General features: G+C 33.1%; 2 protein-coding genes across 6 annotated transcripts in view; both read left to right on the top strand.

Annotated features, from left to right (window-relative positions):
* Window positions 1-1049: 1049 nt before the first annotated feature.
* Window positions 1050-16598, top strand: LOC133621419 (progranulin-like). 2 transcript variants are annotated; one of them, XM_061983472.2, is made up of 6 exons: window positions 1050-1233; window positions 1289-1426; window positions 1488-1670; window positions 3724-3798; window positions 16030-16176; window positions 16274-16598. In XM_061983472.2, exons 1-6 carry the CDS (start codon window positions 1078-1080, stop codon window positions 16364-16366), a joined length of 792 nt encoding a protein of 263 aa, XP_061839456.1. In that variant the 5' UTR covers window positions 1050-1077; the 3' UTR covers window positions 16367-16598. The 2 variants fall into 2 exon arrangements, with proteins under 2 accessions (XP_061839456.1, XP_061839457.1); XM_061983473.2 differs by lacking the exon at window positions 3724-3798 and having other exon boundaries at window positions 1055-1233.
* A 6017-nt stretch (window positions 16599-22615) lies between these two features.
* The window catches only part of LOC133621420 (uncharacterized), a 21420-nt gene continuing 20764 nt past the window's right edge, over window positions 22616-23271 (top strand). For all 4 annotated transcript variants that reach the window (XM_072915635.1, XM_061983476.1, XM_072915634.1 and 1 more), the window contains exon 1: window positions 22616-22952. In XM_072915635.1, coding sequence (XP_072771736.1) covers window positions 22772-22952 — 181 coding nt within the window. In that variant the 5' untranslated portion in view covers window positions 22616-22771. The remainder of the gene's footprint in view (window positions 22953-23271) is intronic.

The following is a 23271-nucleotide window of genomic DNA, read 5'->3' as shown; positions in this document are numbered from 1 at the left end:
AAAGTTTGACTCAGATTTTAAATTCGAAAAACAAATCAGCAGCGTCGTTCAAAAAAGTTTTTATCAATTACGCCAAATAACGAAAGTGAAACCGCTTCTATCAAGACATGATCTTGAGAAATTAATCCACGCTTTTATCTCGACTCGTCTTGATTATTGTAATGCCCTGTATGTTGGCATTAGCCAGGCCTCCCTCGCCCGCCTGCAGCTCGTGCAGAACTCTGCTGCTCGTCTGCTAACACAGACCCGCAGACGTGAGCACATCACCCCTATTTTAGCGTCCCTTCATTGGCTCTCTGTGCGTTACCGAATACATTTTAAACTCCTTTTATTTGTTTTTAAATGTCTAAACAACCTCGCGCCTACCTATCTCTCCGACCTCCTTCAGCCTTACTGCCCCACCCGATCCTTAAGATCAGCCGATCAGCTGCTGTTGACGGTCCCTGACACAAGGCTGAAGGTTAAAGGTGACAGAGCTTTCGCCGTTGCTGCTCCCAAGCTCTGGAACGACCTACCCCTGAGTGTTAGACAAGCCTCCTCTCTTCCTGTTTTTAAATCTCTCTTAAAAACATACTTTTATTCCATGGCTTTTAACACTGAGTGATATCCATCCTGCAATGGCGCCCCATAATACACCTGCTGTGATCCTGTTTTTATTAATTCTATTTTAATTATTTATTTTTTATCGTGTTCTGTTTGTGTTGTGTTGTTTGCTCGGTACTCGTTTTATCTTTTAACCTGCTCATTGTACAGCACTTTGGCTACCCCTGTGGTAAATTTTAAATGTGCTCTATAAATAAAGTTGATTTGATTTGATTTGATCACTAGAGGACACATTTTTGGAAGTGATTTAATCACAAGCATTATTATGCACAACTTAATATTTCAATTTCGGAAATGTTCATTTACTGAATTATCCTCACTTAGGTGTTTTTAAAAAACAAATATTTTTCCCCATGTAGTTGAATGTTTATATGCACCAATTATTGCTTCTTTTGACTTGCAATGTTTAATCGTAGCAAGAAGGAAGTGACATTATTAAAGCAACATAGAAGCGAAGCCTGAAGTGAAACTTCCATGTCTGCTTGCTCAATAGCTGACAGTACAGTACAGTCACAGGATGCAGAGGGTGTGACGTTACATTTGGTGAAGTGCGTCGTTTTGATCCGACACATACAAGAAGTGTGCTGTTTTGCTCGCCGGAGAGAACCTGGAGACGCGGGAAGAGACAAAGTGAGTATTGCAAGTTGACAAATTGTATCACTAAACATCACTAATTGTCCTCCAGATGCTGCGGTTCAGCGTGTGGCTCTCATTTGCGGCCTTGGTCTCCTGTAAAGTTCCATGTCCTGACAGAAGCGTCTGCTCTGACCACGCCACCTGCTGCCAGACGGAGCAGGGGTACAGCTGCTGTCCTTACCCCAAAGTGAGTTCACACATCAAGTCGTGTAAAAAGCGTCGCCGCCTCATTCCGTTGGCTTTTCCAGGCTGTGTGTTGCCCCGACTTGGCCAACTGCTGCCCCCCGGGGTTCCGGTGCAGCTTGGCCTCTCAGATGTGTGAGCGAGGCCCCGAGTCGTGGAACAACCCACCGTTGTTGGCGAGACAGGCTGCTGTGGAACCCCGAGTCACCCCACTTCGACCCGTGTCTCACACCAGTAACCTGAAAAAGGTAAGTCATTAGACCAGGGGTGTCAAACGTACGGATCAGGCCCTCGAACAGGTTTTATCCGGCCCGCGGGATGAGTTGGCGAAGTATAAAAATTAACCTGAAATTTTTGAATGAAAGAAACAGCTGTTCTAAATGTGTCCACTGGATGTCGCAATAGCAATTCTTTGTACCTTTTGTAGATCTGTGGCAGTGTTTTTCAACCTTTTTTGAGCCAAGGCACATTTTTTGCGTTAGAAAAATGCGGAGGCAGAAATCATTCAAAAACGAGGCTCAGTTGACAGTAAAAAGTCGTCGTCGCAATTGTTGGATATGACTTTAAAGCATAACCAAGCATGCATCAATATAGCTCTTGTCTCAAAGTAGGTGTACTGTCACCACCTGTCACATCACGCCGTGACTTATTTGGACTTTTTTGCTGTTTTCCTGTGTCTCGTGTTTTAGTTCTTGTCTTGCGCTCCTATTTGTGGCTTTTTCTCTTTTTTTGGTATTTTCCTGTAGCAGTTTCATGTCTTCCTTTGAGCGATGTTTCCCGCATCTACTTTGTTTTAGCAATCGAGAATATTTCAGTTGTTTTTATCCTTCTTTGTGGGGACATTGTTGATTGTCATGTCATGTACATTGTGGACGCCGTCTTTGCTCCACAGTAAGTCTTTGCTGTCGTCCAGCGTTCTGTTTTTGTTTACTTTGTAGTCAGTTCAGTTTTAGTTTCGTTCTGCATAGTGTTGCGTTTTGGACCAGTTGTTCCTCCCAGGGAATTCAAGTCACAATTCGCTCCCAAGTTCTTTCCGACACTTAAAGCTGAGTTGAAAAACCACCAGAGACAGAATAGGTATTTTGTTGTATATTCTCAAAGCTTTGCCAATATACATTTTGATTGAGACCAGTCTAACCCTAGAACATTCTATCGCGCCTCCCCAAAATGGTCTGTCTTCCCAACGCCAAAAACCTCTCTTTCCTTCCCCCTCCCTAGCCATAACACAAGCACAACGTCTCCCTAGCCATAATACATTCCAAAGAACCCAAGGTTAACACACACAGTTTGCTTGCTGACAGAGCATCAAAAGAAGAAGTGGAAAACACGAGCTGTTTTCAAATATGACAAAGAAATGGAAGAAGTACAACTTAAATTCGGATATAAGTAAATATCTGCCTCCGACAATTCCCCCTTCAGATCTTCTAAAAGGATCTTTATCACTAGTACAACACTTCTAAAATACGCCCCTCTTTGAGCAAGCTAGTAAAAATTAAAAGCATAGTTACATGGGAGATAAACGGATGGAATCTATGTCAATGTCGTCACTCTCAGGGAAGGAAACTAGCATTTCTCGAAAGTCACCACTTTGCCTGACCCCCTTCAATAGCCTTCCCTAAGCATCAATGTCTTTTTTTAGCGGCACTCACCTTTTGTTTTAATTTTGGTTTAAGAATTAGACACCTTATTACCTGCACACTGCCTCCCGCTGTTTCCCACATCTACAAAGCAATTACCGGTAGCTACCTGCTGCCACCTACTGATATGGAAGAGTATTACACGGTTACTCTGCCGAGCTCTAGACAGCACCGACACTCAACAACAACACATCATTTGCAGACTATAATTACTGGTTTTGAAAAAAATATTTTTAACCCAAATAGGTGAAATTGGATAAACTCCCACGGCACACCAGACTGTAGCTTACAGCACACTAGTGTGCCGCAGCACAGTGGTTGAAAAACACTTATCTATGGCCCCCGCGATGATATTTGATTAGTATTAGAACCGGCCCACAGGTCACAGCCGCCTGCTGCTGTTTTTGCACGCACCAATACTCCATCAGTGTTAGGAATTTTCTGCAAGGTACTGATGTTGGATAATGGCGTGAAGGTTACCAAAATATGTCATTTTAGTTTGACTATATTTAGATTCGAAAAAACAGTTGCGCAATTTAAACTAACGGGCTTTTGAGGGATTGAAATGCCAACACATATTTCCTATGCACTGAATATGTGTGATTGATATAAGTGCTGTCAAAATGATAAAACATTTTCAGATTAATCACACTTTTGAATTTAGATTTGTCAGGACTTGGACTCTGGCGTGGATTGTTTTCCCGAGGTGCAAAGGATTTGGACCGGACACGGCGTGAAGGTGAATACATATTTAATTTTAACACTCAAAAAAGGAATAAACAAAAGGCGCGCACAAGGGCGGAAGTAAAAAACTTGGCTATAAAAACAAAAACTCGCACAAAGGCAGAACTATGGACAAAAAAAACAAAAGACACTAACTGTGGCATTAATCAACAAAACTTACTTGCGATGACGTGAACAGGGCAGCATGGACTATGAACATGAAACAGAGTGTCAGGAGAGTGCAGAGCATGAATGTGATGTCGCCAGGCCGAACAACAGAAAATGAAAAGCTTAAATAATACAGACATGATTAACAACAGGTGTGTGAGTGCAAATGAATCAGGTGTGTGACATGAGGACAGGTGAAAACTAATGGGTTGTCATGGAAACAAAACGGGGAGTGAAAAAACAGGAACTGACAAAATCCAAAAAAGCACATGGCCAAACAGAACGTGATCACACAGACATGACAGGATTCATCATGATTAATCACAGGTTATTATTAATTGCGACGTAATTTAAAATAACTTCAAAAAGACACCAATATTTATGCAAAAATGCACTGTAAATTTCAGCAAATGTTTGAAAAGTGACACATTTAAAGATCAATATTAGTGCTGTCAATTTAATAATTTCTTTAAATCAGATTAATCACACTTTTGAATTTGGATTCATCATGATTAATCACAGGTTGTTATTATTAATTGCAACATAATTTAAAATTACTTAAAAAAAACACCGATATTTATTACAAAATGCAGTGTATATTTCAGAGAATATTTGAAAAGTGACACATTTAAAGATTCATATTAGTGCTGTCAATTGAATAATTTCTTTAAATCAGATGAATCAGACTTGAATTTGGATTCATCATGATTAATCACAGGTTGTTACTTGCAACTAGAATTTTAATCAACTTTAAAACTTCCCAATATTTGGACAAAAATTGAACTGTATATTTTTAGAGAATGTTTGAAAAGTGACACATTCAAAGATCAACATTAATGCTGTCAATTGAATAATTTCTTTAAATCAGATGAATCACACTTTTGAATTTGGATTAATCATGATTAATCACAGGTTATTACTTGCAACTAGAATTTTAATCAACTTAAAAAACTTCCCAATATTTGGACAAAAATTGAACTGTATATTTTCAGATTGTTTAAAAACTGACAACTTTAAAGATCAATATTAGTGCTGTCAAACGATTAATTGTCTTTAAATCAGATGAATCAATCCAACACATATTTCCTATGCACTGTATATTGCATATGTGTGACACATTTAAAAACTAATATAAGTGCTGTCAAATGATACATTTTTTCATACATGTTTTTCAGATTAATCACACATTTGAATTTGGATTCATCATGATTAATCACAGGTTAATATTAATTGCGAGGTAATTTAAAATAACTTAAAAAAGACACCAATATTTATGCAAAAATGCAGTGTATATTTCAGAGATTGTTTGAAAAGTGACACATTTAAAGATCAATATTAGTGCTGTCAATTGAATAATTTCTTTAAATCAGATTAATCACACTTTTGAATTTGGATTAATTATGATTAATCACAGGTTATTATTAATTGCAACATAATTTAAAATTACTTAAAAAAGACACCAATATTTATAAAAAAAAATGCAGTGTATATTTCAGAGAATATTTGAAAAGTGACACATTTAAAGATCAATATTAGTGCTGTCAATTGAATAATTTCTTTAAATCAGATGAATCACACTTTTGAATTTGGATTAATCATGATTAATCACAGGTTATTACTTGCAACTAGAATTTTTATTAACTTAAAAAACTTCCCAATATTTGGACCAAAATTGAACTGTATATTTTCAGAGATTGTTTGAAAACTGACACATTTAAAGATCAATATTAGTGCTGTCAAACGATTAAATGTCTTTAAATCAGAAGAATCAATCCAACACATATTTCCTATGCACTGTATATTGCATATGTGTGACACATTTAAAAACTAATATAAGTGCTGTCAAATGATACATTTTTTCATACATTTTTTTCAGATTAATCACACATTTGAATTTGGATTCATCATGATTAATCACAGGCTATTATGAATTGCAACATAATTTAAAATTACTTAAAAAAGACACCAATATTTATGCAAAAATGCAGTGTATATTTCAGAGAATGTTTGAAAAGTGACACATTTAAAGATCAATATTAGTGCTGTCAATTGAATAATTTCTTTAAATCAGATGAATCACACTTTTGAATTTGGATTAATCATGATTAATCACAGTTTATTACTTGCAACTAGAATTTTAATCAACTTAAAAAACTTCCCAATATTTGGACAAAAATTGAACTGTATATTTTCAGAGATCGTTTGAAAACTGACACCTTTAAAGATTAAAATTAGTGCTGTCAAACGATTAATTGTCTTTAAATCAGATGAATCAATCCAACACATATTTCCTATGCACTGTATATTGCATATGTGTGACACATTTAAAAACTAATATAAGTGCTGTCAAATGATACATTTTTTCATACATTTTTTTCAGATTTATCACACATTTGAATTTGGATTCATCATGATTAATCACAGGTTAATATTAATTGCGACATAATTTAAAATAACTTAAAAAAGACACCAATGTTTATGCAAAAATGCAGTGTATATTTCAGAGATTGTTTGAAAAGTGACACATTTAAAGATCAATATTAGTGATGTCAATTGAATAATTTCTTTCACACTTTTGAATTTGGATTCATCATGATTAATCACAGGTCATTATTAATTGCAACATAATTTTAAATTACTTAAAAAAGACACCAATATTTATTAAAAAATGCAATGTATATTTCAGAGAATATTTGAAAAGTGACACATTTAAAGATCAATATTAGTGCTGTCAATTGAATAATTTCTTTAAATCATATGAATCACACTTTTGAATTTGGATTAATCATGATTAATCACAGGTTATTACTTGCAACTAGAATTTTAATCAACTTAAAAAACTTCCCAATATTTGGACAAAAATTGAACTGTATATTTTCAGATTGTTTAAAAACTGACACATTTAAAGATTAATATTAGTGCTGTCAAACGATTAATTGTCTTTAAATAAGATGAATCAATCCAACACATATTTCCTATGCACTGTATATTGCATATGTGTGACACATTTAAAAACTAATATAAGTGCTGTCAAATGATACATTTTTTCATACATTTTTTTCAGATTAATCACACATTTGAATTTGGATTCATCATGATTAATCACAGGTTAATATTAATTGCAACGTAATTTAAAATAACTTAAAAAAGACACCAATATTTATGCAAAAATGCAGTGTATATTTCAGAGATTGTTTGAAAAGTGACACATTTAAAGATCAATATTAGTGCTGTCAATTGAATAATTTCTTTAAATCAGATGAATCACACTTTTGAATTTGGATTAATCATGATTAATCACAGGTTATTACTTGCAACTAGAATTTTAATCAACTTAAAAAACTTCCCAATATTTGGACCAAAATTGCACTGTATATTTTCAGAGATTGTTTAAAAACCGACACATTTAAAGATCAATATTAGTGCTGTCAAACGATTAATTGTCTTTAAATCAGATGAATCATTCCAACACATATTTCCTATGCACTGTATATTGCATATGTGTGACACATTTAAAAACTAATATAAGTGCTGTCAAATGATACATTTTTTCATACATTTTTTTCAGATTAGTCACACATTTGAATTTGGATTCATCATGATTAATCACAGGTTAATATTAATTGCGACGTAATTTAAAATAACTTCAAAAAGACACCAATATTTATGCAAAAATGCAGTGTATATTTCAGAGATTGTTTGAAAAGTGACACATTTAAAGATCAATATTAGTGCTGTCAATTGAATAATTTCTTTCACACTTTTGAATTTGGATTCATCCTGATTAATCACAGGTTAATATTAATTGCAACGTAATTTAAAATAACTTAAAAAAGACACCAATATTTATGCAAAAATGCAGTGTATATTTCAGAGATTGTTTGAAAAGTGACACATTTAAAGATCAATATTAGTGCTGTCAATTGAATAATTTCTTTAAATCAGATGAATCACACTTTTGAATTTGGATTCATCATGATTAATCACAGGTTATTACTTGCAACTAGAATTGTAATAAACTTAAAAAAACTTCCCAATATTTGGACAAAAATGTAACTGTATATTTTCAGAGATCGTTTGAAAACTGACACATTTAAAGATCAATATTAGTGCTGTCAAACGTTTAATTGTCTTTAAATCAGATGAATCAATCCAACACATATTTCCTATGCACTGTATATTGCATATGTGTGACACATTTAAAAACTAATATAAGTGCTGTCAAATTATACATTTTTTTCATACATTTTTTTCAAATTAATCACACATTTGAATTTGGATTCATCAGGTTAATATTAATTGCAACATAATTTAAAATAACTTAAAAAAGACACCAATATTTATGCAAAAATGCAGTGTATATTTCAGAGATTGTTTGAAAAGTGACACATTTAAAGATCAATATTAGTGCTGTCAAACGAATAATTTCTTTAAATCAGATGAATCACACTTTTGAATTTGGATTAATCATGATTAATCACAGGTTATTACTTGCAACTAGAATTTTAATTAACTTAAAAAACTTCCCAATATTTGGACCAAAATTGCACTGTATATTTTCAGAGATTGTTTAAAAACTGACACATTTAAAGATCAATATTAGTGCTGTCAAACGATTAATTGTCTTTAAATCAGATGAATCCATCCAACACATATTTCCTATGCACTGTATATTGCATATGTGTGACACATTTAAAAACTAATATAAGTGCTGTCAAATGATACATTTTTTCATACATTTTTTTCAGATTAATCACACATTTGAATTTGGATTCATCATGATTAATCACAGGTTAATATTGATTGCAACATAATTTAAAACTACTTAAAAAAGACACCAATATTAATGCAAAAATGCACTGTAAATTTCAGAGAATGTTTGAAAAGTGACACATTTAAAGATCAATATTAATGCTGTCAATTGAATAATTTCTTTAAATCAGATGAATCACACTTTTGAATTTGGATTCATCATGATTAATCACAGGTTATTACTTGCAACTAGAATTTTAATTAACTTAAAAAACTTCCCAATATTTGGACCAAAATGTAACTGTATATTTTCAGAGATTGTTTGAAAACTGACACATTTAAAGATCAATATTAGTGCTGTCAAACGATTAATTGTCTTTAAATCAGATGAATCAATCCAACACATATTTCCTATGCACTGTATATTGCATATGTGTGACACATTTAAAAACTAATATAAGTGCTGTCAAATGATACATTTTTTCATACATTTTTTTTTCCAGATTAATCACACATTTGAATTTGGATTCATCATGATTAATCACAGGTTAATATTAATTGCGACGTAATTTAAAATAACTTAAAAAAGACACCAATATTTATGCAAAAATGCAGTGTATATTTCAGAGATTGTTTGAAAAGTGACACATTTAAAGATCAATATTAGTGCTGTCAAACGAATAATTTCTTTAAATCAGATGAATCACACTTTTGAATTTGGATTCATCATGATTAATCACAGGTTATTATTAATTGCAACGTAATTTAAAATTACTTAAAAAAGACAACAATATTTATTAAAAAATGCAGTGTATATTTCAGAGAATATTTGAAAAGTGACACATTTAAAGATCAATATTAGTGCTGTCAATTGAATAATTTCTTTAAATCAGATGAATCAGACTTGAATTTGGATTAATCATGATTAATCACAGGTTGTTACTTGCAACTAGAATTTTAATCAACTTTAAAAACTTCCCAATATTTGGACAAAAATTGAACTGTATATTTTTAGAGAATGTTTGAAAAGTGACACATTTAAAGATCAATATTAATGCCGTCAATTTAATAATTTCTTTAAATCAGATGAATCACACTTTTGAATTTGGATTAATCATGATTAATCACAGGTTATTATTAATTGCAACATAATTTAAAATTATTTAAAAAAGACACCGATATTTATTAAAAAATGCAGTGTATATTTCAGAGAATATTTGAAAAGTGACACATTTAAAGATCAATATTAGTGCTGTCAATTGAATAATTTCTTTAAATCAGATGAATCACACTTTTGAATTTGGATTAATCATGATTAATCACAGGCTATTACTTGCAACTAGAATTTTAATTAACCTAAAAAACTTCCCAATATTTGGACCAAAATTGCACTGTATATTTTCAGAGATTGTTTGAAAACTGACAACTTTAAAGATCAATATTAGTGCTGTCAAACGATTAAATGTCTTTAAATCAGATGAATCAATCCAACACATATTTCCTATGCACTGTATATTGCATATGTGTGACACATTTAAAAACTAATATAAGTGCTGTCAAATGATACATTTTTTCATACATTTTTTTCAGATTAATCACACATTTGAATTTGGATTCATCATGATTAATCACAGGTTAATATTAATTGCAACGTAATTTAAAATTACTTAAAAAAGACACCAATATTTATGCAAAAATGCAGTGTATATTTCAGAGATTGTTTGAAAAGTGACACATTTAAAGATCAATATTAGTGCTGTCAATTGAATAATTTCTTTCACACTTTTGAATTTGGATTCATCCTGATTAATCACAGGTTAATATTAATTGCAACGTAATTTAAAATAACTTAAAAAAGACACCAATATTTATGCAAAAATGCAGTGTATATTTCAGAGATTGTTTGAAAAGTGACACATTTAAAGATCAATATTAGTGCTGTCAATTGAATAATTTCTTTCACACTTTTGAATTTGGATTCATCCTGATTAATCACAGGTTAATATTAATTGCAACGTAATTTAAAATAACTTAAAAAAGACACCAATATTTATGCAAAAATGCAGTGTATATTTCAGAGATTGTTTGAAAAGTGACACATTTAAAGATCAATATTAGTGCTGTCAATTGAATAATTTCTTTAAATCAGATGAATCACACTTTTGAATTTGGATTCATCATGATTAATCACAGGTTATTACTTGCAACTAGAATTGTAATAAACTTAAAAAAACTTCCCAATATTTGGACAAAAATGTAACTGTATATTTTCAGAGATCGTTTGAAAACTGACACATTTAAAGATCAATATTAGTGCTGTCAAACGTTTAATTGTCTTTAAATCAGATGAATCAATCCAACACATATTTCCTATGCACTGTATATTGCATATGTGTGACACATTTAAAAACTAATATAAGTGCTGTCAAATTATACATTTTTTTCATACATTTTTTTCAAATTAATCACACATTTGAATTTGGATTCATCAGGTTAATATTAATTGCAACATAATTTAAAATAACTTAAAAAAGACACCAATATTTATGCAAAAATGCAGTGTATATTTCAGAGATTGTTTGAAAAGTGACACATTTAAAGATCAATATTAGTGCTGTCAAACGAATAATTTCTTTAAATCAGATGAATCACACTTTTGAATTTGGATTAATCATGATTAATCACAGGTTATTACTTGCAACTAGAATTTTAATTAACTTAAAAAACTTCCCAATATTTGGACCAAAATTGCACTGTATATTTTCAGAGATTGTTTAAAAACTGACACATTTAAAGATCAATATTAGTGCTGTCAAACGATTAATTGTCTTTAAATCAGATGAATCAATCCAACACATATTTCCTATGCACTGTATATTGCATATGTGTGACACATTTAAAAACTAATATAAGTGCTGTCAAATGATACATTTTTTCATACATTTTTTTCAGATTAATCACACATTTGAATTTGGATTCATCATGATTAATCACAGGTTAATATTGATTGCAACATAATTTAAAACTACTTAAAAAAGACACCAATATTAATGCAAAAATGCACTGTAAATTTCAGAGAATGTTTGAAAAGTGACACATTTAAAGATCAATATTAATGCTGTCAATTGAATAATTTCTTTAAATCAGATGAATCACACTTTTGAATTTGGATTCATCATGATTAATCACAGGTTATTACTTGCAACTAGAATTTTAATTAACTTAAAAAACTTCCCAATATTTGGACCAAAATGTAACTGTATATTTTCAGAGATTGTTTGAAAACTGACACCTTTAAAGATCAATATTAGTGCTGTCAAACGATTAATTGTCTTTAAATCAGATGAATCAATCCAACACATATTTCCTATGCACTGTATATTGCATATGTGTGACACATTTAAAAACTAATATAAGTGCTGTCAAATGATACATTTTTTCATACATTTTTTTTTCCAGATTAATCACACATTTGAATTTGGATTCATCATGATTAATCACAGGTTAATATTAATTGCGACGTAATTTAAAATAACTTAAAAAAGACACCAATATTTATGCAAAAATGCAGTGTATATTTCAGAGATTGTTTGAAAAGTGACACATTTAAAGATCAATATTAGTGCTGTCAAACGAATAATTTCTTTAAATCAGATGAATCACACTTTTGAATTTGGATTCATCATGATTAATCACAGGTTATTATTAATTGCAACGTAATTTAAAATTACTTAAAAAAGACAACAATATTTATTAAAAAATGCAGTGTATATTTCAGAGAATATTTGAAAAGTGACACATTTAAAGATCAATATTAGTGCTGTCAATTGAATAATTTCTTTAAATCAGATGAATCAGACTTGAATTTGGATTAATCATGATTAATCACAGGTTGTTACTTGCAACTAGAATTTTAATCAACTTTAAAAACTTCCCAATATTTGGACAAAAATTGAACTGTATATTTTTAGAGAATGTTTGAAAAGTGACACATTTAAAGATCAATATTAATGCCGTCAATTTAATAATTTCTTTAAATCAGATGAATCACACTTTTGAATTTGGATTAATCATGATTAATCACAGGTTATTATTAATTGCAACATAATTTAAAATTATTTAAAAAAGACACCGATATTTATTAAAAAATGCAGTGTATATTTCAGAGAATATTTGAAAAGTGACACATTTAAAGATCAATATTAGTGCTGTCAATTGAATAATTTCTTTAAATCAGATGAATCACACTTTTGAATTTGGATTAATCATGATTAATCACAGGCTATTACTTGCAACTAGAATTTTAATTAACCTAAAAAACTTCCCAATATTTGGACCAAAATTGCACTGTATATTTTCAGAGATTGTTTGAAAACTGACAACTTTAAAGATCAATATTAGTGCTGTCAAACGATTAAATGTCTTTAAATCAGATGAATCAATCCAACACATATTTCCTATGCACTGTATATTGCATATGTGTGACACATTTAAAAACTAATATAAGTGCTGTCAAATGATACATTTTTTCATACATTTTTTTCAGATTAATCACACATTTGAATTTGGATTCATCATGATTAATCACAGGTTAATATTAATTGCAACGTAATTTAAAATTACTTAAAAAAGACACCAATATTTATGCAAAAATGCAGTGTATATTTCAGAGATTGTTTGAAAAGTGACACATTTAAAGATCAATATTAGTGCTGTCAATTGAATAATTTCTTTAAATCAGATGAATCACACTTTTGAATTTGGGTTCATCATGATTAATCACAGGTTCTTATTAATTGCAACATTATTTAAAATTACTTAAAAAAGACACCGATATTTATTAAAAAATGCAGTGTATATTTCAGAGAATATTTGAAAAGTGACACATTTAAAGATCAATATTAGTGCTGTCAATTGAATAATTTCTTTAAATCAGATGAATCACACTTTTGAATTTGGATTAATCATGATTAATCACAGGCTATTACTTGCAACTAGAATTTTAATTAACCTAAAAAACTTCCCAATATTTGGACCAAAATTGCACTGTATATTTTCAGAGATCGTTTGAAAACTGACACATTTAAAGATCAATATTAGTGCTGTCAAACGATTAATTGTCTTTAAATCAGATGAATCAATCCAACACATATTTCCTATGCACTGTATATTGCATATGTGTGACACATTTAAAAACTAATATGAGTGCTGTCAAATGATACATTTTTTCATACATTTTTTTTTCAGATTAATCACACATTTGAATTTGGATTCATCATGATTAATCACAGGTTAATATTAATTGCGACGTAATTTAAAATAACTTAAAAAAGACACCAATATTTATGCAAAAATGCAGTGTATATTTCAGAGATTGTTTGAAAAGTGACACATTTAAAGATCAATATTAGTGCTGTCAATTGAATAATTTCTTTAAATCAGATGAATCACACTTTTGAATTTGGATTAATCATGATTAATCACAGGTTATTATTAATTGCAACATAATTTAAAATTACTTAATAAAGACACGGATATTTATTAAAAAATGCACTGTATATTTCAGAGAATATTTGAAAACTGACACATTTATTAGTGCTGTCAATTGAATAATTTCTTTCACACTTTTGAATTTGGATTCATCATGATTAATCACAGGTTAATATTAATTGCAACATAATTTAAAATTACTTAAAAAAGACACCAAAATGTATGCAAAAATGCAGTGTATATTTCAGAGATTGTTTGAAAAGTGACATTTAAAGATCAATATTAGTGCTGTCAATTGAATCATTTCTTTAAATCAGATTAATCACACTTGAATTTGGATTAATTATGATTAATCACAGGTTATTATTAATTGCAACATAATTTAAAATTACTTAAAAAAAGACACCAATATTTATTAAAAAATGCAGTGTATATTTCAGAGAATATTTGAAAAGTGACACATTTAAAGATCAATATTAGTGCTGTCAATTGAATAATTTCTTTAAATCAGATGAATCACACTTTTGAATTTGGATTAATTATGATTAATCACGGCCCTGTGATGAGATAGCGACTTGTCCAGGGTGTACCCCGCCTTCCGCCCGATTGTAGCTGAGATAGGCTCCAGCGCCCCCCGCGACCCCAAAGGGAATAAGCGGTAGAAAATGGATGGATGGATGATTAATCACAGGTTATTACTTGCAACTAGAATTGTAATAAACTTAAAAAACTTCCCAATATTTGGACAAAAATATTGGGAAGTGCTGTCAAATGATACATTTTTTCATACATTTTTTTCAGATTAATCACACATTTGAATTTGGATTAATCATGATTAATCACAGGTTATTATTAATTGCAACGTAATTTAAAATAACTTCAAAAAGACACCAATATTTATGCAAAAATGCACTGTAAATTTCAGCAAATGTATAAAAAGTGACACATTTAAAGATCAATATTAGTGCTGTCAATTGAATAATTTCTTTAAATCAGATGAATCACACTTTTGAATTTGGATTCATCATGATTAATCACAGGTTATTATTAATTGCAACATAATTTAGAATTACTTAAAAAAGACACCAATATTGATTAAAAAATGCACTGTATATTTCAGAGATTGTTTGAAAAGTGACACATTTAAAGATCAATATTAGTGCTGTCAAACAAATAATATCTTTAAATCAGATGAATCACACTTTTGAATTTGGATTAATTATGATTAATCACAGGTTATTACTTGCAACCCGAATTTTAATCAACTTAAAAAACTTCCCAATATTTGGTGTTGCGTTTTGGACCAGTTGTTCCTCCCAGGGAATTCAAGTCACAATTCGCTCCCAAGTTCTTTCCGACACTTAAAGCTGAGTTTGAAAAACCACCAGAGACAGAATAGGTATTTTCTTGTATATTCTCAAAGCTTTGCCAATATACATTTTGATTGAGACCAGTCTAACCTTAGAACCTTCTATCGCGCACACCCAAAATGGTCTGTTTTCCCGATCCCACCACCCTCTCTCTCGTCCCATCTCTGTAGCCAAAACAAAATGCTAGTCTAAACACATTCCAAAGAACTCAAGGTTATCACACACAGTATACTTGCTGACAGAGCATCAAGAGAATAAATGGAAAATACGAGCTGTTTTCAAATATGACTAATAAATGAAAGAAGTACAACTTAAATTCGGATATATGTAAATATCTGCCTCCGACATTGGACAAAAATTGCACTTATGTGTCTTGTACTTGAATGCAAGGAATTGATGTGTTCAAAAGGTGGTAAGAGTTTGATCTAAAGTCAGTCAGGTTGTAAAACATGTGTTCGTCTCTGCAGACGGCTGTAACGTCTGTGGCAGAGGCCAGTGGAAGCAGGCAGGAGCTGGCAGTCATTCGCTGTGATGCCAAGTTCTACTGCCCGCAGGGCACATCTTGCTGCAAAGGATCATCTGCCGGCTCTTGGAATTGCTGTCCCTACCCACTGGTATAAAAGTTGTTTTTGTTGCAGAACTAGGATGGCAACTAACCGTCACAACCTGGGTGAGTATGTTTCTGTAACGTCTGATGACCATGGATTTCAGGGCCAGTGCTGTGTGGACGGTCAGCACTGCTGTGAATATGGAAACACTTGCAACGTCTCCCCTTTGTCGTGCACTAGCCCACACACCTCATGAGTCCACCGCCAACGCCTTTCTTGCCGCTACCGTACCTTCCATCTCAGATCCCTCCAAAGACTAACCCTTTTCCTTGTAACTTACATATTCTTATTCAGTACTATCAGCCATGTGGGATACACTCCCAGTGCAGTTGTTGTCTCCCTCACACTCCATGTGTCTGTGGGCTTCTTCCACAGTGGGACATGGCGATGATTGAACGCTGCATTTTGTGGAATAAAGAAAGACAGTCTGTGAGCCTCCGTTCCTTGGAATGTTACAATATTCAACTTTGGGAATAACGTCATCAGATGAGTACAAGTCTCCGTTTCTACACGCATACCCTGAGGAGAGTTTTGAAACGCTTCACCTTGGCCAGGGTTTACAAAACTCTGTTTTCAAGGACAATAATATGTGTTTGCATGCGGACAAGACGCCTAAACACATAGACAATTATGCAATTCTGAAGTATTTGTACATTACACACACGTACTGTATGCTCACACATACTTTATGTACACACACACACACACGTACTGTATGCACACATAATTAAACACACTGTATGCACACATTCTGTATGCACACATGTACATATACACTGTATGCACACACATGCTATATGCACACACACACACGTGTACTGTATGCACACACATTTACATACACACAAACTGTATGCACATATACTGTATGCACATACATTTACATACACACTGTTTGCACACATATTGTATGCACACACATTTGCATACACACTGTATGCACACATACTGTATGCACACACATTTACATACACATGCTGTATGCACACTACTTTACATGCACACATACTGTATGCACACACATTTACATACACACATACTGTATGCACGCATATTTACAAACACACATACTGTATGCACACACATTTACATCCACACATACTGTTTGCACACACATTTACATACACAAATACTGTATGCACACACATTTACATGAACACATTCTGTATGCACACATTTACATACACACTTACTGTATGCACACAACTATACATACACACATACTGTATGCACACACATTTACATGCACACTTACTGTATGCACACACATTTACATCCACACATACTGTATGCACACACATTTACATACACACGTACTGTATGCACACACATTTACATACACACATACTGTATGCACACACATTTACATACACACATACTGTATGCACACACATTTACATACACACTTACTGTATGCACACAACTATACATACACACATACTGTATGCACACACATTTACATGCACACTTACTGTATGCACACACATTTACATCCACACATACTGTATGCACACACATTTACATACACACGTACTGTATGCACACACATTTACATACACACATACTGTATGCACACACATTTACATACACACGTACTGTATGCACACACATGTACATGAACACATTCTGTATGCACACACATTTACATACACACATACTGTATGCACACACATTTACATACAAACATACTATATGCACACACATTTACATGAACACATACTGTATTCACACAACTATACATACACACATACTGTATGCACACATATTTACATACACACATACTATATGCACACACATGTACATGAACACATTCTGTATGCACACACATTTACATGCACACTTACTGTATGCACACACATTTACATCCACACATACTGTATGCACACACATTTACATACACACGTACTGTATGCACACACATTTACATACACACATACTGTATGCACACACATTTACATACACACGTACTGTATGCACACACATGTACATGAACACATTCTGTATGCACACACATTTACATACACACATACTGTTTGCACACAAATTTACATACAAACATACTATATGCACACACATTTACATGAACACATACTGTATTCACACAACTATACATACACACATACTGTATGCACACATATTTACATACACACATACTATATGCACACACATGTACATGAACACATTCTGTATGCACACACATTTACATACACACATACTGTATGCACACACATTTATATACACGTACTGTTTGCACACACATTTACATACACACATACTGTATGCACACACATTTATATACACGTACTGTTTGCACACACATTTACATACACACATACTGTATGCACACACATACTGTATGCACTTATATTTACATACACTCATACTATATGCACACACATTTACATACACACATTCTGTATGCACACACATTTACATGCACACATTCTGTATGCACACATATTTACATACACACATACTATATGCACACACATTCTGTTTGCACACACATTTACATACACACATACTGTTTGCACACACATTTACATACACACATACTATATGCACACACATTTACATGAACACATCCTGTATGCACACAACTATACATGGACACATACTGTATGCACACACATTTACATACACACATTCTGTATGCAATCGCATTTACATACACACATACTGTATGCACACACATTTACATACACACATACTATATGCACACACATGTACATGAACACATTCTGTTTGCACACACATTTTTATACACACATACTGTATGCACACACATTTACATACACATCTCCTATATGCACACACATTTACATACACACATACTGTATGCAATCGCATTTACATACACACATACTGTATGCACACACATTTACATACACACATACTATATGCACACACATGTACATGAACACATTCTGTTTGCACACACATTTTTATACACACATACTGTATGCACACACATTTACATACACATCTCCTATATGCACTCACATTTACATACACACATACTGTATGCACACACATTTACATACACACATACTGTATGCACACACATTTACATACACACATACTGTATGCACACATATTTACATACACACATACTATATGCACACATTTGTACATGAACACATGCTGTATGCACACACATTTACATACACACATACTGTTTGCACACACATTTACATACACACATACTGTATGCACACACATTTACATACACACATACTGTTTGCACACACATTTACATGAACACATACTGTATTCACACAACTATACATACACATACTGTATGCATACACATTTACATACACACATACTATATGCACACATTTACATGAACACATACTGTATGCACACACATTTACATACACACGTACTGTATTTACGCACGTATACATACATACTATATGCATGCAGATATACATGCACACATACTGTATTTACACATGCATATATCCACTCTGTATGCACACACACTGCACATTCACACACAGAGCAGTGAATGCATTCTCATACAAACATCAAAATGGGAATTTAGATACAAATACTAAAATGGCGTTGTTGCTGTGCAGTAACAGAAGTATAGCACAATGAACAACAAAACAATTGTAAATACTCTGATATTTGGATACAAATACCAAAATAGGCATTTGGATATAAATATTGGATCAGACTTTTGGAAACAATACCAAAACGGGCATTTGGATACAAATAATAGATCTGACATTTAGATACAAGTACCAAAAAGATGATTTAGATATAAATACTGAATCGGATATTTAGATACAAATACCAAAAAGGGATATAGGATACATTTATATTTAACCCACAATAGGGACATTACATGGTTTGTAGTGCAGTAATGGATAATAGGCTTAATGAAAAACAAAAATAGTAATAAATATTCGGACTTTTGGATACAAATACCAAAATGGGCATTTGGATATAAATAAGAGATCGGACATTTAGATACAAATACCAAAATGGGCATTACGTCAAAAACAAATGTGAGTTTTCTTTATCTGGTCTATTAATTCACCATAACAAGGACTTGTATTACTATTTGTAACAAACGAAGCGGTCTATTGAGGGTTTCAGTGATGGAAGGAAATGTGCCTCATCGTGTAGGGCAGGAGCCGCTTGTACCATGTGACCACTTCGGGACGCCGTTAAAGATGTTGCTGGGAGGGAGATTCGACCAGGGCCGGCCCGTGGCATAGGCCGTATACGCAAATGCTAAGGGCGCCGTCCATCAGGGGGCGCCACGCCAGTGCCACAAATGTTGGAGGAAAAAAAAAAAAAAGTTGGTACTATTATTTCTAAATACAAAAAATAATCCCACGTTAATTAAAATGCAAAGTAAAGCCTATTTGATAGAAATATTATTTGTTACAACATTCCTCAAATAGTGACAGAGAATAGAACAAGGATGGACAATTCAACCCTTAACTCAACAATGAGTAGATGAGTGTTATGTGTGTGTAAATGTGTAAATAAATGAACACTGAAATTCAAGTATTTATTTTATTTATTATATATATATATATATATATATATATATATATATATATATATATATATATATATATATATATATATATATATATATATATATATATATATATAACATCATCTGGTACAACCCCCCATACAGCAAAAACGTCTCAACGAACATTGGCCACAAATTCCTCAGTCTGATTGACAAACACTTTCCCAAAGACAACACCCTAAGAGAAGTATTCAACAAGAACAACATTAAATTGAGCTACAGCTGCATGAACAATATACGACAAATCATCTCAAACCACAACAAAACAATTGCAAATGAGCCGTCGACCCCCAGACAGAGCGACTCCAAAACCAACAAAGGATGTAACTGTCGAAAGAAACCTGATTGCCCTCTCAACGGGGGGTGCTTACAAACATCAGTTGTCTACCAATCTAAGGTAATACGCAAGGACATTAACACATCCGACACATATGTAGGATTAACCGAGGGAGAATTCAAAACCAGATGGAACAATCACAAGGCTTCTTTCAGGAACAAAAACCTGCGAAATACCACAGAACTCAGCAAACACATTTGGGACCTCAAAGACAATAATGTTGAATATTCAATAACATGGCAAATTCTTGCATCCAGCACACCTTACAATAGTGGTAATAAAAGATGCAACCTATGCTTGAAAGAGAAACTGTTTATTATTTACCGTCCAGACCTGTCATCCCTCAACAAGCGCAGCGAAATTGTAACAACATGCCGCCACAGACGGAAACACCTCCTAGGTAACACATGAGCCAATCACCACGCCCCTAGACCAGCCTGTACCCACCCACTCTGTGCCCTATATAAACCATGGTATGCGAATGCTCCCATTAAAATCTCCTGATGATTGAGGGTACCCCCCCTCATGAAACAGGCCTGTAGAGATGAAATAGTCTTGTGATTTTTTCCCCACACATACAAATATATATATATATATATATATATATATATATATATATATATATATATATATATATATATATATATATATATATATATAGCTAGAATTCACTGAAAGTCAAGTATTTCTTATATATATATATCTTAACCACGCCCCCAACCTGCACGCCCCCGCCCCACCCCCGACCACGCGCCCCACCCCCCACCTCCCGAAATCGGAGGTCTCAAGGTTGGCAAGTATGCGTTAGCCTACATGAAATTATTTGTCTGTTGCAGAATGTGATAGTAGCTGGCTTTTTAGCATTAAGCTAATGTTACATGATTCGGCAATTGCTAATCAATAAATAGCTAGTTCTGTTTTAAAGTCGGGTTAATATTGTGGAGGGGGCTAAATTGTTATGGAAAATAATAATGTAACGTTAGGTAAGTACAGTACTCCCACCTTACATTCCTCAGGGACATTTGTATTAGATCTTTTAAGCAGGTGTTTTTTTGTTTACATTGTTATTGCCTTTTGGTTAGCTAATGTTTGCCCTGCAGGTAATAGTCACTTTTCCACCCCTTTATATATTAGGTATAGTTGTAAGTAAAAAAAAAGGTCAAAGACAAAGCTATTCGGTTTCTTGTGAGTATATATATACACTTCACTGCCGATGTGGGGGGGCGCCACCTAAAATCTTGCCTAGGGCGCCAGATTGGTTAGGGTCTGGTTTCACTGATGGAAGGAAATGTGCCTCATCATGTAGGGCAGGAGCCGGAAATGACGTATGAAGCCTCGCTGTCCGCTTGTACCACGTGACCACTTCGGGACGCCGTTAAAGATGTTCCTGGGAGGGAGATTCGACAACACATAAAGCGAAAATGTGAGCCTTTGAGAGTTGCGATCAGTTCTGAATCTGGATAAAGAAAAATATTTTTTTAAATGGCCTAAATATTTTTATTTTAAACTTTAGTAATATTTGGAATACTCGCATACGTGCCTCTACTGTTTGTTAGCAACGGCCACCTTGAAACCGGATGTGTCGCACTTCTCCAATATGTCACGTGGTTGCGAAGCTTTTATTTTGGAAGGCATAACCGGAAACCCATATCCTGGAGGCGACTTCTTCCAACCGAAATAACGACAACTCACAGCGGGGAAAAATGGCGCAACTCGAGGACCTTGAAGACTTTATAACCCAGCGGCTTCACGTAATTGCGACAGAAATATTCGGTGCCGTCGAAAAAACGGTAACCGCGTACGAGGCGCAAGCTTGCCGCTTGAGAGAAGAAAACAACCGCCTTTGTTCGGAGCTGGATCTTCTCATCAAAGCCAAGCAGGAAGGTTGGTCCTTTTTCACTTTCAAGCTTTCAGTATCTCAAAAATGTTACTTTTCACAGTTTGTAGCACAGAAAAACAATGAATAGGCGGCTAATAATAATAAATACTTTGGGATGGTTCGCGGTAGCTTCCGGTATTACGTTGCCCATCTGGATCATTATATAACATGCTAAATATGATTACAACTGGAAATGAATGTTCTTCTGTTGAGTTTTAGTTTAGTTGCATTCGTCTTTGTTCTTCATTCTTAAATGGAGAACAAAGTATCCAATGGACGAACCAAATGTGTTGACTGGCTCATTATAATACTCAGAGGTGGGTA

This window comes from Nerophis lumbriciformis, linkage group LG21 (genome assembly GCF_033978685.3).
Source record: "Nerophis lumbriciformis linkage group LG21, RoL_Nlum_v2.1, whole genome shotgun sequence".
NCBI lineage: Eukaryota > Metazoa > Chordata > Actinopteri > Syngnathiformes > Syngnathidae > Nerophis > Nerophis lumbriciformis.
The sequence above is the reverse complement of the archived record's forward strand: the minus strand, read 5'-3'. Positions and strand labels throughout refer to the sequence as shown.

What these genes read in the sequence shown, in the direction of transcription:
- LOC133621419 (XM_061983472.2), top strand. Translation starts at nt 1,078, where the DNA reads ATGTCTGCTTGCTCAATAGCTGACAGTACAGTACAGTCACAGGATGCA. An exon ending in GCTGCTGTCCTTACCCCAAA is followed by an intron (nt 1,427 to 1,487) that starts GTGAGTTCACAC and finishes TGGCTTTTCCAG; the next exon opens with GCTGTGTGTTGCCCCGACTT. An exon ending in ATTGCTGTCCCTACCCACTG is followed by an intron (nt 16,177 to 16,273) that starts GTATAAAAGTTG and finishes CATGGATTTCAG; the next exon opens with GGCCAGTGCTGTGTGGACGG.